Genomic DNA, 16,335 nt, shown 5'->3' with positions numbered 1-16,335 from the left:
AGTCTTTTCATGAACTTTTTGAAGTACCTTTGTTTTTGTAGCTGCTGTGAACATCGGTTTTTGTTTGCTGATTGCTCCTGCATAGGAGTGCTATTGCTTGGTCTATATTGACCTTGTATATGACGGTGCTGTTGAACTCTTTATTATCCCAACAGTGGATTGATACTCTTGGATTTTCTATGTAGTTATCATTCTCAAATAATGGAGACTTCGCCTTTTTTTCTTCTGATCTTTGTAGCTTGTATTTCCTTTTTCTGGCTTATTGCATTGGCTAGGATGTTGATTAGCAGCAGGGAGAGGGAACATCCCTGTCTTGTCATTTGACTCTTCTGCTGATGCTTCTGGTATGTCATCTTAGTGTTATGAACAGACTTGAGTGCAGGGAACCCGATGGTCCCTGGGCCACACTCTGAGAACAACTGCTGTGTGGTATCTAACTTTTTGTTCTTAATACTATTTCCTTTCCTGTCTCTTTTCCTTACCTTGATGGGACTTGCCATGCTTGTGTGTTATTAACATTTTCAAAGAACCAATATCAAGGTTGTTTTCTATTTCTTTCAATTGTGTTTTCTTTATTTTCTTTCCTTGAATTACTTTTTTTTTTTTTTTTTTGGCAGCTAGTGGGTACAGGTATCCAAATGGTCCACTTGTTTCTGAGGGATGTGTGTTAAAAAATCTCTCATTCCACCTTGGTTAGAGCAAGGTGTTATAACACCAAGGTTAAGGGTTTGGATCCCTGTACCAGCCAGGCCCCTACCCCCCCCCCCCCTCAATCTGTCATTCCACAGGAGGATTTGCCAGTTTCTCTTTGGTAGATAACATACATGTTTGTAACTATTTTCTTTTGGTGGATTTTTTCCTTTTATTAATATGTAGTGTCTGTTTTTGTTTCTATTAATGATTTTTGCTTTCAGTTCTGTTTTGATTGGTATAAATAGAGCTAAACCACGTTCAGCAGTGGGTGTGAAGCTCACAAACACCCCACTGAGGGGAAGAAGCCAGGCACAGAGGAGAATGGACTGATAATCTGCATGAAGTTCTACATAGGCACAGCCGATCTGTGCTGTTGGAAGTCAGGACAGAGGTTACCCTTTCAGAGGTTGGGGTTGGAAGTAGTGACAGCAGGGGCAGGAGGGCATCTGGGGGCAGGTCCCGCTCTTTCTTGTCCCTGGTGCTGGTTCTGTGGCGTGCGCACTTTGTGATTGTCCACTGAGCTGTGTACTTAGGATTTGTTGACTTTTCTATGTAAATACTGTATTTCAGTAAAAAGCTTTTGAGATTCGGAAAAGGTATATAGCTGCAACAGCTTTACTTTAAGTGGTGTTTGTCTTGTCTGTCTTTACTGTATTCAGCCTTTCTGTGTTATTTTATTTTTTTTGGTGGCTGGCCAGTACGGGGGTCTGAACCCTTGACCCCCTTGGGCCAAGCAGGTGCATCGTGTGTGTTTAATTGGAGAGTCTCCTGCATTCAGTAGGTGAGTTTAATCTTATTTCTTACCACCATTCATCTATTTAGGCTTCTTTCTACTAGTTTTGTGTTTTTATGTTCTCTGCATGGTGTTTCCATGCCTTCTATTGTTTTTTCAAAATCTTTTCATCCTCAACCCTTAACATTCTGTCCTTATTCCTCCACATAAAGTGAATGAGTGTTGTCCTCCTGAGCAAGTCACCTCAGTGTGCCAGCAAGGAGGACGAGGACCGACAGCCCGAGGGGTTGTTCACGTGGGCAGGGGGCAGAGTCTGCATGGGAGGCCAGTGGTGCCCACAGGGATGGGTGGGGACCCTGGCCAGCAAGGGGACAGGCAGGGCTGTTTACGGCACCACTGGCAGCCTGGGTTGTAGAAGACGGGCCAGGCGGGACCTCCATGTGTTCCTTTTCTTCCCTCAGCACCCGAGTGACAGGCTTCTGCTCACTGCCCCCAGGAATCCCAGGGCACAGGCAATGGCGGCCTCGTTCCCGTCTGCCCTGCCCCAGGTGAGTGTCTGTCCTCCTGGGAGGTGCGAGGTCTCCACCCAGGGCTTTCCTTGGCAAACTCTGTCAGGTTTCTCTGGTTTGGGGTGCTGACTTCAGAGGAGGGGTGACCCTGGGACCCCTACAGCGACGTGTCAGGACGCAGTAGCTGGCTCAGTGGTAAAAGGTTCGGTCATCGTGTACTGCTGTCCTCAGCATGCTTCAGCTGTCCTCCTCCCCGCCGGTGCCACCCTGGGCCACACCTGTGCTGCAGCAGGGCCCTGTTGTTCCAGGTCGAGGTGACCTTTGATGATGTTGCCGTGCTCCTCTCTCGGGAGGAGTGGGGCCGTCTGGGCCCTGCTCAGAGGGGCCTCTACAGAGACGTGATGCTGGAGACCTATGGGAACCTGGTCTCACTGGGTAAGGCCTTTGCTGGGAGTCAGCTCTGGGAACAGCCCCAGGGACTGAGGGTCAGCAGGGGCTGGGCTGGGGGCCTCACCCCCTGGGTCCAGAGAGGGTGATGCTGACTCTGGTTCCAGGAAGGCCTGGTCTGAGAAGAGCAGCGTACGGGCAGTGTGGGGACCCTTCTGAGTCAGCTCCTCCTTCCTCTGAGCTTTCAGAGGAGACAGGCCTCCTGCCCAGGCCCTGAGCTCGTGTTCCCTGTACTGAGACCTGCATGTTCATGACCACCCCCAGCCCAGTCTCAGTCCCTCAGGGTGTCTAGGCTTCCATCACTCCTCTGCCTCTCTCCCTCTCACCTGCTGCCCCACAGTGGCACTCGGTGCAGCTCTGCATCCTGGGTGCCAACCCCGGGCCCTGTCTCCTTCCCAGGAGCAGGACTTGCGGGTCCCAAGCCTGGGGTGATCTCGCAGCTGGAGCGAGGGGATGAGCCATGGGTCCTGGATGTGCAGGGCGCCAAGGGGAGAGAGCGTCTGAGAGTCAACGGCTCAGGTGCGTGGGGGGAGCTGCTCCCCTGACTCAGGTGCTGAACAAGCATCTGTTGGGGTCCAAGGTATCTGGGTTAATGACTCAGGAGTTTGGGGGAAGATGCATCAGGGGTGGCATGGGAGGCCCTGGGCACCTCGGTGGGGAGATTCGTGAGCAGAGTCTTCCAGGAACGTGGAGGGAAGGGAACAGTGCTTCGGAGGGGAATAGGAAGGGCATTCCAGGCAGAGCAGGTTTAGAGGGGTGTGTGGGTGCAGAATAGGGGTGCGATGAGGGGAGGCTGGGGCCTGTGGGACCTCACAGAGCCCTGCCCTCCAGAGCTCACACCCTGTGAGGAGGGTCAGACGAGGGCGGAGTGATGGAAACCATCGCTTCCTTCCCCTCCTCTAAATAACCCACGTGGAGATTACGGGCCTTTATGGGAGAGTGAGCAAATACACGTCACCTGAGTCTCACTGCTCAGACATGGCCGTGTTCTGGTGTACTGCCTGCTGTTTCTTTCTGGCACTGGCTTTTCCACACCCACATACTGACACTGCTTCCCAACAAGGGCGACGTGTGTGTTCTGCCGAAGGTATTTCTGCTTCTGTGCACATGAGTTGCAGTCATGCTTTCAGTGGAAGTGCCAGCCGCCGGGTTGTCTAGTTTCACTGCCATTGACAGCTCTGATGATCATCTTTTTGCATGTGTCTGATGATGTCCTAGGAAGCAACTGCTAGCTCAAAAGACAGAATTTTCCTTTTGTAAATTTGTTTACTTGAATATAAATACTTGTACAAATGGGACAAGCCCTAAATTTACAGATTGGTGAATTTTTATGAAAAACCATCCTCCAGATCAAAATGTAGAATGTTTCCAGCTGCCTGGGAGCACTCGGGCTTCTTCCCTCATATCCTGCTGCTCCCCACAGGGGCCTTCTTTCTGACTCTGTCACGAGGGCCGCTTTGCCCCTTTGGATTTGTGTCTGGACTCATGAGGGCATCTTTTGCTGAACATCATGAGAGTTGCTTGTGTTTCATGGAGCAGCAGTTCAGTCTGTTTTGCTGTTGTACAGCGTTCTGTTGTGTGAACACACCACAATTTATTCTCCCTTCTACTTGTGGAGGACACTCAGTTGTCCCCCGTTTGGGGTTGTTGTGCAGGAACTCCTGTGGACATTCTTGTGTGTGTAGAGTATGTTTCCGGTGGGTGTGTATCTGGGGTGGCGTTGTTGGAAAGTAGGATGTGCAGAGGTCACCTTTAGACTATGCTGCAGCACTGAGGGAGCTCTGTGGCTGCAGCCCTGGTGCGCACTGGTACCCAGCACCTGTGCATGTGCAGTGGAGGGGCCGGAGGGAGGGAGGACTGGGAAGGGAGCAGTGCTGAATGTGGCTGGCTCAAGATGCATGTGTCTGAGTCCAAATGTGCTGGACGCAGGGCTGAGTGCTTGATGGTCCATCTATTTACCTCCATGTCACTCTCATGGCAGTGCCATACAGTAGCAGCTGACATGAACCCTGTTTTTCAGATGGGGAAACCAAGGGTCAGAAAGGTAGGTAAGTTGCCTCAGGTCGCTGAGCTGGTAAGGGGGGGCCAGGACTGATCAATCCTCAGTGTGGCTGTTGGTGTCAGTTTCTGAAGGGCCTGAGGGGCCATGTGGTAGGGTCCCACTTGGGTGCTTGTCACTGTCCCCTGTTGGGGAGTGGCCATCCAGGAGGAGCTTGGCGTGCAAGTGTCAAATCAAGGAAGGAAGGAATGGAGGGTTGTAGGCATCAGGAGGCATTCTGTGGGGGAGTCTTGAGTTGAAGGAGCTTGTGGCTCACCCAGGTGGCTCCTCAGGCCTCAAGGGAGAGCCCTGGGAGTGGATGGGGACTGCTAGGGAGAGCCAAGGGGCTCTGGCCTGTGCGGGCTCCACTTTCCTCCTGCAGGGTTGGCATGAGCTTGGCCTTCTGCCCTATCAGGAAGGCAGCTGGTTTTCTTGCCATGGATTTTGGGGTGGCCTTACACTTGCTTGGACTTAGCTTCTTTGTCAGATGTCCTCTGTGACTTTTGGGGTCCCTCCTTGCTCTGGTTTCCATGGTGTGGTGAAGCCTCTGTGTTCTATCCTTTTGTCAGGAGTGAGGATGGGCTGTTCACAGCCCATTCAGGCAGGCGGGAGGGACCTGGGTTTAAATGCTTGCACAACCGCATGACTGTGTCCCTGGGGAGGCCCTTAAGCCTTGGAGCTCCAGGATCTCACCTCCGCAAGGCTGTTGTGACTTTGGAGATGATCACATTGTGCTCCCCAGGTGGTCAGCTCTGTCTCATTCCTTCCTCCAGAGTCAGAGTAGGTGATCCTCAGATGTTCTGTTTGTTGTTTCAGCTCATGGAACCAGGACTGAGTACAAGGAGTTGACCTCAGCAGAGACATTTGATGGGGAAGAACTGGACCAACTCAGGGGGACTTTTCCCCAGGCACCTGAGCCAGGACGAGCCCATGTCAGGGAGCCGGAGGGGAGCCTGGACAAGCCAGCGGGACAGACAGGCCCCAGGCCAGACACACTGAGTAACAAGGAGAGTGGCTGGGAGCCTGGCGAGAGCCTCAGCTTGGGGTCAAGCCCTGTCCCCGATCAGAGACCTCACAAATGCGATGTATGTGAGCAAAGTTTTGAACAGAGATCATACCTCAACAACCACAAGCGTGTGCACAGGTCCCAGAAAACAAGTGTAGTGCGTGATTCTGGGGAAGTCTTCAATGTAAACGTGGGTGTTAATGAAGATAAAAAAATTCCTACTGGGAAAAAGTTGCATTGCTGTGCTCACTGTGGGAAAACGTTCAGGTACAGTGCTAACCTTGTCAAGCACCAGCGGCTTCACAGTGAAGAGAAGCCCTACAAGTGTGCCGAGTGTGGGAAAGCCTTCAGTCAGAGCTGCGAGTTCATCAATCACCGAAGGATGCACTCGGGGGAGATCCCCTACCGGTGTGATGAGTGTGGGAAGACGTTCAATCGGAGGCCCAATCTCATGAAGCACCAAAGGATTCACACCGGGGAGAAGCCCTACAAGTGTGGCGAGTGCGGGAAACACTTTAGTGCCTACTCTTCCCTTATTTATCACCAGAGAATCCACACTGGAGAGAAACCCTATAAATGCAACCACTGTGGGAAGGCCTTCAGTGATGGCTCAATCCTCATCCGACACCGTCGGACTCACACTGGAGAGAAGCCATTTGTGTGTAAAGAATGTGGCAAAGGCTTTACCCAAAGTTCTAACCTTATCCAGCATCAGAGAATTCACACTGGAGAGAAACCCTATAAATGTAATGAATGTGAGAAAGCCTTCATCCAAAAAACCAAACTTGTTGAGCATCAGAGAAGCCACACTGGAGAGAAGCCCTATGAGTGTAATGACTGTGGCAAAGTTTTCAGCCAGAGCACACACCTTATCCAACATCAGAGGATTCACACAGGAGAGAAGCCCTACAAGTGCAGTGAGTGTGGGAAGGCCTTCCACAACAGTTCCAGGCTCATTCACCACCAAAGATCGCACCACGGGGAAAAGCCATACAAATGCAGTGATTGCAAGAAAGCGTTCAGCCAGAGCACTTACCTGGTTCAGCACCAGAGGATCCACACCGGAGAGAAGCCCTACAAGTGCAGCGAGTGTGGGAAGGCCTTCCGGCACAGCTCCAACATGTCTCAGCATCAGAGGATTCACCTCCGGGAAGACTTCTCCATGTGACTGCAGAGGAGGGTCCACGAGTGCTGAGTCCTGTTGTCCACTTCCACCACGTGCCCCAACCCTGCCCTGCCCTTATTTATTGTCCACACTGTTTTCACAGGGTTAAAGGGTATTTCTGTCTAATTAAAATCTTCTTAAATTAAAAGCAGTGCACGTTCATTTTAGAGAAATTGAGAGAAAAGAGCAAAAAGAAACTCCTATAATCTCCCCACTTAGAAAGAAAGAATTCATTGCTGCTGATTTAGTGTTTCCTTTCAGACACACTGGAGAGCATTTTAAAAAGGAAGATACTGTTACGTTTGTCTTTGCAGCACTTATGATCGTCACCTTTGCTATTTTCTCAGTATGAGAAAATTCATGCTGGAGAGAACTCCACTTATTGTCATATTTTTACATATTGTACATAAAAAATTAACATTATATCATTCATACTTTTCTACATTACTTAATAGAGTTGAAATTGCCTTTTTATTATGATAAAACATACATAATGTAAAATTTACAATTTTAACTGTTTTTAAGTGTACAACTCATTGGCATTAAGTACATTTACAGTGTTGTGTAACCATCACCACTATGTCCAGAACTGTTTTATTAGCTCAGACAGAAACTCTGTACCTGTTAAACAATGACTCCCCATTTTCCCCTTCTCCCTGCTGCTGGTAACCTCAATACTATTGTCTGTCTCTATGCATTTGCCTATTTTAGGCAACTCATGAGTGGAATCAAAATATGTGTCCTTTTGTGTCTGGCTTAGTTCATGTAGCATAATGTTTTTAAGTTTTGTCCAGGTTATGGCCTGTATCAGAACTCCATTTCTTTTTATGGTTGAATAATATTCCATTGTATGGATATACTATGTTTTGTTTATCTGTTCATCTGTTGAACACTTGGGGGTTTCCACCTTTTGATTATTGCAAGTAATGCTCGTATGAACATTGGCATACAAGTATGTGTTTGAGTCCTTACTGTAAGTACCTAGGAGTGAAATTGCTGGGTCATATGGTAATTATTTGCTTAACCTTTGAGGAATGGCCAAACTGTTTTCTATAGCAGCTCCACTATTTTAAATCACCACCAGTACACAAGGGTTCCAGTATTTCTACATCCTCACCAATGTTTGTTATTTTTTGCTTTTTTGATAATAGCCATCCAAATGGATGTGAAGTGGCGTCTCATTGCGGTTTTGATTTGCATTTCCCTGATGACTAATGATGTTGAGCACCTTTTCAGGTGCTTATTAACCATTTGTATATTTTCTTTGGAGAAATGTTTGTTCAAGTCCTTTCTCATTTTTGAATTTGGGTTCTTTGTTTTATGTTGTTGAGTTATAGGAGTTCTCTATATACAAGAGGTCTTTAAAAAGTTCATGGAAGGATTCATATTAATTCTATTTTTCCATAAACTTTCATAGGTACTTCAAAAAATTCATGGAATTAAAAGATAATATACACCCTTCCATGAACTTTTTGAAGACCTCTCGTGGTTTGGATATTAATCCCTTATCAGATAATATGATTTGCAAATATTTTCTTCCATTCTGTGGGTTCTTTTTACCCTCATGATAGTGTCCTTTAATGCACAAGAGTCACCTTTGATAAAGTTCAGTCTATTTTTCCTTTGTTGCCTGTGCTTTGGGTGTCATGTGCAAGAAATCATCGCTAAGTCCAAGGCCATGAAACTTTTCCGCTATGTCTTCTTCTAAGAGTTTTATAGTTTTAGGTCTTAAATTATGGTGTTTGATCTGATGTTGAGCTAATTTTTGTATATGGTGTAAGGTGAGGGTCCATCTTCATTCTTTTGCCTGTGGATATCCAGTTTTCCCAGCAATATTTGTCTCCATTCCCAACTGGATGCAGTATTATTCAGCTTGAACTGCCAAAACAAAACACCATGGACTGGGCAACTTAAGTGTGTTTCTCATAGCTCTGGAGGCTGGGACGTCCAAGATCAAGGTGCTGGCCTATTTGGTTCTCTTCTTGCCTTGCAAATGGCCCCCTTCTCACTGTATCTTCACATAGAAGAGAGAGATCTCTGGTGTCTCTGACTCTTATAAAGGCACCAGCCCTATTGGATTAGGGACCCGCCCTTATGACATTTAACCTTTATCACCTCCTCATAGGCCCTGTCTCCAAATACAGTCACATTGGGTTTTAGGGCTTTAACATATGAATTTTGGGGGAACACAGTCCATAACAAATGGTCTTGGCATCCTTTGTGGAAACCAATTGATCATATATGTGAGGGTTTATTTCTGGGCTCTCTATTATATCCCATTTTATATGTCTATCCTTAATGCCAGTACCACACAGTTTTGATATTGTACATTTGTAGTAAGTTTTGAAATCAGGAAATGTAAGTCTTCCAACTTTGTTCTTTTTGAAGATTGTTTTGGCTGTTTGAAGTCATCTGAGATTCCATATGAAGTTTAGTTTCTTTATCTGCAAAAAATACCATTGTGGGGCTGGCCCGGTGGCGCACTGCTACAGTGTGCCGCTTGGGAGTGCGGCGGCGCTCCCGCTAAAAAAAAAAAAAAAAAAAAAAAAAAAAAAAAAAAAAACCATTGTGATTTTGATAGGTTATACATGGAACCTGTAGCTCACTTTGGGTAGTAGTGTCACCTTAACAATGTAATATTGTCTCCCACTCACTGAACGCAGGTGTATTTCCACTTATTTATGTCTTTAGCTTCTTTCAGTGATCTTTTGTAGTTTTCAGTGTAAAAGTCTTTTGCTTCTTGGTAAAATTTATTCCTAAATATTTTATTCATTTTAATGCTTTTGTGAATGGAATTGTTTTCTTATTTTATTGTATTTTTTTATGTATTGAAATGCAACTGATTTTTGTGTCTTGATTTTGTATCCTGTGTCAACCACAGGGCAGGATGAGAAGGTAGGTACACAGGGGAGGTGTCGGTGCAGTGTCGGATGTGTGAGAGGCATTATGCCATGGCCCTGGGTGTCCCTGCACCTTCTTGCAGGTTATGCCAAGAATGCCAAGACCACTTTACCTGGGCCACTTCTCAGCTCATTTGTGCAGCCAGCAGTCTTGAGTGATGAGGTAATGTGTTCCTCAGGGACAAAGAGCAGGCTAGCTTACTGCTTGGTATAAAAGAGGTGTATTCCCCAAGCTCCACATTCTTCAGCTGTGTTGCAGGCCCACTGCAAGCCCAATATCCACTGGGGCCAAATTGCATCACCCTGTGGGACTTGGGGGCAAGAGGAACCCATGCAAATGTGCTGATGCTCAAGCTGCTTGCCATGCCATGAGCAGTAGGTCTTTTGTCTCTGACCTAGCAGTTTTGTCTTCTTCCAGCATCCATGAAACAGAGTAGGCTAGCTTATTAGCTTGCAAGTAGGGTAAAATCAAATCCCAGACCTGACAAAAAGCTGCTTGGCGGGATGACTGAGAACAGGCTGACCACTTCAGGAAAGCAGGGTTGTGCAGGGAAGGCAGCTGTGCTGGGCTACTGGCACAGTGCAGGCAGAATCAGTTTTGAATGAAAGTCTTCATGTTCCTCCATCAACTTAGCTGGTAGCTACTGTCCCCAGAGCCATCAGGGGCCCAACTGAAGAGCACCAGCAGGGGATTCACCTTCGTGAATCTCCTTGGGGTGGCCACCCCATCAGGGGTCAGGTTGCAGGCATGGCTTCAGTGACACAACCACAATGTGAAAGCTCCAAGAGTTTTTAGCACTTATAGACCCTGGGGAGAGTGTGGGGGTACACAGCATGCCTGGAGGCCACATACATTGGGCTCAGAGAGCGGGGGGGGGGGGATCAATGGGCCAACACCTTTGCTGTTTCCAGTGCATTATCCAAGCAGGTTTCATGCGGGAGCTTTAGTTGGTGGGTTTAAAGCAAGCAGGTACAAGTTTCGGAAGTTCATGCTGCGACTGAGAGGTGGTCCCTGTGACGTATCTGCATAGTCCATTCGGGGTGTGGGGTCAGTGGGGCCAGGTAAGCAGGCTGTATCTAGTGGTCCCATAGGGATGTGGTCATAGGAGAAGGATGTAAAGCAGGTGTCTGGATCGACCAAGTGAAGAAGTGGGAGAAGGTAGAACTGGAACTGTTGGGGTGACAGGCCTGCTTTTGGTGTGAGAAAGTCCAGCTATTTCCACAGTGGGTGCTGAGGCAGGTTGGATGGCAAGAATTGACTACAGAATTCCATTCCTTCTGCCAAGTCCTCAGCCCAGCTCTAGCTCAACCAATGGATTAAGGGCAGTGGTGAGAGTGTAAGAAGTCCTGAGTTGCCATGAACTGTGCACTGGTCTGGACATCCTGCAGTGATTTCATCTAATTCGCCCAGTAATTCAATGACATGGATGGCATTATCTTCTACAGATGAGAGCCCGAGGCTCAGGAAGGATACGTGACTTCACCGAGCTCATAGAGCGTTTGGAGGCAGCGCTGGGCTCTGACCTACTCGTGACCACCTGTGCAGAAAGGATTAACCTGACCCAAGAAAGGGCTGGCCTTTGCCCTCTTCTAGGTGGTTGGACTGTTGTGCCTAAGAGTGTCTTTGTTCACCAGATCATCTATGCTAACAACGTGATTTATGGCCATGTGGTATTAGCTTGACCTCTGGAGGGGCTGAAGACTAAGCCATGCAGTTGGCTAACCAGTCTATGTGACTGAACCCCAATAAAAACACTGGATGCAGAGGCTCAGGTGAGCATCCCTCCCTCGTTGGCAGTACTCTGTGCAATCATCATGCAGCAGTGCCATAACCATGTCCGCTTTCAATGTGACTTCTTATAGCAAATTATTAAACCTGGGGTGATCTTGGGAACCCCTGAACTTGCAAGTGGTACCAGCAGTGAGAGCAGTCCTGGGGACTGAACTTCACATCACCTCACTTAAGTTTCTCAGCTTGGGAACTTACAAGCATAAAACCAAAAGTGCTCCCAAGATTCACCCAGATGGGCAAGCACAGACTCCCAGCATGCTGCTCTCCTGCTACCCCCAAAGGTTTCCCTCAGTCCCAGGGCAGATCCAACTCCTAGACAAGATCCTTCTGGCCTCTGCCACCAGCCCCTCTGTATACTGAGTGACCGCTGGTGGCCTGAGCTTGCCCAGCCTGTCTGCTAGAAGTGCCACTCTCTCCCTTGGGCCTGTCCAGCATCTGCCACACTCTCATCTTCCTCCAGAGAAGGGATGGGTCACACCAGCACATCCTCACACTTGATACAGGCTGGGCACAGCATAAGCCACTTTGTGGCCCAGAGAAATTCCAGAGAAAAATTATATATAGCCATTAGATTTCTCCTCTTTTTTTGGTAGCTGGCTGGTATGGGGATCCAAACCCTTGACTTTGTTGTTGTGACACCATACTCTAACCAGCCAGCCCCAGACTTCTACTTTTGTTTAATAAAGTTTGCATGTTATGTAGGCAAAAAGGATTGTATTAATTGATAATGTCATCAGCAATGCATGAAGGCACCCATTTTCCCACACCTGCACAGCCCTAGGAGTTACAGGATTATCTTTACTGATTAGGAGGAAGTGTCATGTTTTCGTTTTGGAATTCACATATTTCAGCCATTTCCAAGCTTCCATGTTTGCATTTTCCCATATTGGGAGTTGCCCGCTCATGTCCTATGGCCACTGATTTGTAGGAGATCTTTATGTCAAAGTTATTGATTTCCCTTGACCCCAAATACTTGTTCCAGTCACTGCTATTTTATTGGAAAATATCAGACTATACACAGTACACAGAAATAAATTCCAGGTGGACTAAAATGTTTTCAAAAATAATAGAAAACCTTGAAGAGAATTAAGCATCAAATTATTGGTAGCCATTAGGAGAAATAATGTAAAGATTTAAATATATAAAATGTAAATACTTCTGAATAAAAATTAAAAATCCAAAATAAGTGGAATGCTCCTGACAGGTGAGAGCTAGGAGGTAAGGGCTGAGAAGGCTGTTATTAGCATGAAGGGGACCCTGAAGGTCATTTTAGCCTCTGATGTCATGTACCAAAAAGGCAAACTGCCCGGTGTTGCAGTAGGTCATGTGTTGCCTCCTGCTGCTTGGAGAGGAGGTGAGTGGCAAGAATGCACAGCTGGGACTCCTGCTGGGGACAGGGGTGCTGCAGCTGCTGCCCGGCTCCACAGACACCGAGCTGGACGCTCACCAATGGATCAGCAAGAATAGGCAGAATGATATTAAGCACACTGTGTTGAAGGCAGGAAGGCAAACTATACATTATGGTAATATTTCCCTGAAAATGCTACGTTATTGGAAGATTTGGCAATCCAGAATAACTTGGGGCCGGCCCGTGGCTCACCTTGGAGAGCGTGGTGTTGACAACACCAAGTCAAGGGTTAAGATCCCCTTACCAGTGATCTTAAAAAACAAACTTTGTACTTCAAAAAGTTCCTGGAAAAATAGAATTGAAGGTTAATACAAATCTTTCCGTGAACTTTTTGAAGCACCATCATACGTAGTCTTTCTAAACAAATACTCCTGTGTATTGAATTTAATTGAACTCTTATTCTCATGTCGATTGGAACATGACTTCGTCTCTAATTCTGCCACATGATTAGAAATTGTGGCCTGAGTGGCAGTGGGCTCTGAGCAGCAGCCACGGAGTCAGATGCCAACTGTGGACTCAACAGCACAGGTTGGTAGCTTGCTTTTGTGGGGACTTTATGAGATAATAATGCACTGGTTTGATTTCCCCTCTGAAGTAATGTCCCAGCCCCCTCAGCTTCCTGGACTTTCACCTCAGTGGTCTCAAATTCTCTGATGTAACACCTTAGTGACCTCAGCCCCTTCTGAGGTCACGACTCAGTGTTATCAATTCAGCGGCCTCTGCTCCATGCTGAAGTGACATCCCAGTGATCACAGCTCCTCTCTGCAGTAACCTCTGTCTAACGCATCACACTCGGCGATGACAACCTCTCTGAAGAATGACCTCAGTGACCTCAGCCATTTCTGGAGGAAGACCGGTGTCATCTCAGCTCCAGTGAGGTGCCTCCTCAGTCATCTTATCTCCTCTATAAAGTAGCACCTTAGTGATCTCGCTGGGTCCTGGCTGTGCTGTGTTCATTCTGTGTTCACTGTGCAGAGGCGGCTGCCTGGGCCTGCTGGCTGGAGCCCCTTTTTGGCCATGCCTGGCTCCTCCCCACTGCTGGGGAGGGTGCAGGGACGGCCAGCCCCAAAGAACGAGGAACCCGGAGCAGGCACTGGAGCCCACAGCCCTTGGGGCCTTGGTGCCCTGGCTGCACCCATGATGCAGGTCCCAACCCTCCAACCCTGCTGACTGCACCTGGCGCCAGCTATGTCTGTTTTCATTTTTCAAGAAACAATTCAAATAGTTGCTTGGATTTTGAAATTTACTTTGACAGTGTAGGAACTATGTTGGGATCCTGTTTCATTTTTACACCAACTTGGTAAAAATACTCTTGATGCACCAGCCTCCCCAAGACTCCCTGCAGTTAAACTATATGTGAGCTCTGGGGGAAAAACAACATAGTGATTTCACCTCCCTGATGAAATGACACTCCAGTGGCCTCCATTCCTCTGGGGTTTCACATCAGTCATTTCAGTTCCTCTGAAGAAACACCAAAGTGATCTAACTTCTCCAAAGCAGCACCTCAGTGAGCCCAGCTCCTCTGTAGTGCGCAGCAGTGATGTTGGTTTCCTTCAGAAGTAACACCCAGTGACCTCATCTCCTCTCTGATGTGACACCTCAGCATACCCAGGTTGTCTCTGAAGTAACACCACAGTTACCTCATGTTCTTTCTCAACACCTCAGAAGCATAGGCTTCTCCTCAGAGGGGACCCACTTGCGGTCCGTCTGGTGGAGAGGTGGCTGAAGGTCTTCCCGCACCCACTGCACTCGGAGGGCTTCTCCCCAGTGTGCACGTTGTGGTGCTGAAGGAGGACCGAGTGGTCACAGTGATCTCAGCTCTTCTCCAAAGTGACACTTAGTGGTCTTGTCTTCTCTGAAGTTAACACCTCAGTTATCTCAGATGTTTGAAATTTCACTTCAGTGATTTGTCTTTTGGAAGTGACACCTCAGTGATGTTACTTCCACTGGAGTTTCAGTTCAGTCATTTCAGCTGCTCAGCTGTAAATCAGCAGTGATCTCAGCTCCTTTCTCCAGTTGATACACAGGTGGCCAGTTCCCCTCTGAAGTCAAGACCTCAGTGTCATCACCTCCTGTATTAGTCCATTTCTGTTACTTATAACAAAATAACCTGGAACTGGGTGATTTATAAAGAAAACAAAATTTATTGCTTACAGTTTCTGAGGCTGGGAAGTGCAAAGTCCAGGGAAGACATCTGGTGAGGGTCTTCTTCAGTGGTGGCTTTACAGCAATGTGGGGGTCTCACACGGCAGAAAATGGTGGAGCAGAGAAAGACTCTCATGTGCTCTCTTCTTTTAAAGCCCTCAGAACCAGTCCCTGACCACCATTGTTAACCCATTCACTCCTGCAGGGTCCTCACAATCCAATCACTTCTTCAAGGCCCCAACTTTTAATTACCATAATAGGATTTCCCACCCTCGGCAGTTACAGTGGTTAATCATCCAACGTATGAACTTTGGGGGACACAGTTCAATCAATCCACAGCAGCTCCTCTCACCAGGGTCTGCATACACAGCAGAGAACAAGCTTTAGTCTGTTTCATGGTGTGTTGCTGTGACTGAAGGATCAATGCCCTAACGCCTATTTTCCCCAAGGAGCTGATAAATGTTGAGAGAGAAAGAACCGTTCTCCATCAGGCACTTAACACAGTTAGGATTTGAAGTGGCTTGAGTCTCATACGTTTGTTTCCTCTGCAGCTGGCTGCTACTAGAAATGGCTCTGATAAAACTTAAATACTTATTTACATACTGATTACCACATTCATTGCATCATTTTGTTTTAGCCTATATTTGAATTATTTATTCCATTTACTTCGTTTTCATATCGTCTTCATTTTATATTTTGTTGTTACTCTGTTATATTTGAAGGCCATCAAATTAGAATTCATTGTGCAGAAGAAACTGATTTGGTACTTAAAAAAAAAAGATTTCTTACTGTACAAAGGTAATTGGAAAGTTTTTCCTTTTGTCTCATTTAAGGAAGTTAGCTTTCTGGACCTTAGCCTTTAATTTTCTTGATCAATCCAACTATATCATGATAGAGTTAGAATTTCTGTAAAAGAAGAAACATTAAGAGTTCCTGAAGTTTACCTGGTATATGGATAGGCTTATATTCAAAACATCTGAGTCACATAGCTGTAACTTCAAAGCGGGATCACTAAGTAGTTTTCGCTGAATTTGTAATATGACCGCAGCTGGGTATCAAACAGAAGACAAATGCTGTTCAAGGAAAGAAGAAACTGACAAGCTTAAGGTTAAAAAAAAAAAAAATTACTTTTCATTTTTCCAAAAAAAAAAAAAAAAGCAACCCTCAAATACAGGAATGGAAATATTAAGTCAAGAAGCTCTACCTGAATTTGAGAATTTTATGTCTTGAAAATATGCACCAAACAACTTTTTCATAATTTTTTTTGAAACACCATAAGGTGTAAAGAGGCACCCACTTGGTATAGCAGCTCTGAGGTCTGCTCTGAGTGTGGATCTTCCCTCCTATGCCTGTGTGGGACCTACAGGTCCAAGACATCCCACAGTCTTTGGGGCACAGGTCCTGCAGGTCATAAGAACAGGTTTTAAGGACAATACCCATCTCTGAGCTGAATTTTTACTAAAGAGTTAGGACATCCCTTTTGATCTTGAATAAAGTTA

General features: G+C 46.7%; 1 protein-coding gene across 1 annotated transcript; it reads left to right on the top strand.

Annotated features, from left to right (window-relative positions):
* The first annotated feature begins 1,941 nt into the window (after positions 1-1,941).
* ZNF34 (zinc finger protein 34) lies at positions 1,942-6,739 on the top strand. Its single transcript, XM_008571728.1, has 4 exons — positions 1,942-1,974; positions 2,244-2,370; positions 2,782-2,901; positions 5,237-6,739. Exons 1-4 carry the CDS (start codon positions 1,942-1,944, stop codon positions 6,592-6,594), a joined length of 1,638 nt encoding a protein of 545 aa, XP_008569950.1. The 3' UTR covers positions 6,595-6,739.
* The last annotated feature ends 9,596 nt before the right edge of the window (positions 6,740-16,335 follow it).

This window comes from Galeopterus variegatus, unplaced genomic scaffold, assembly GCF_000696425.1.
Source record: "Galeopterus variegatus unplaced genomic scaffold, G_variegatus-3.0.2 Scaffold714, whole genome shotgun sequence".
NCBI lineage: Eukaryota > Metazoa > Chordata > Mammalia > Dermoptera > Cynocephalidae > Galeopterus > Galeopterus variegatus.
Note: the sequence above shows the minus strand (reverse complement) of the source record. Positions and strands in the feature narration are given on the sequence as shown.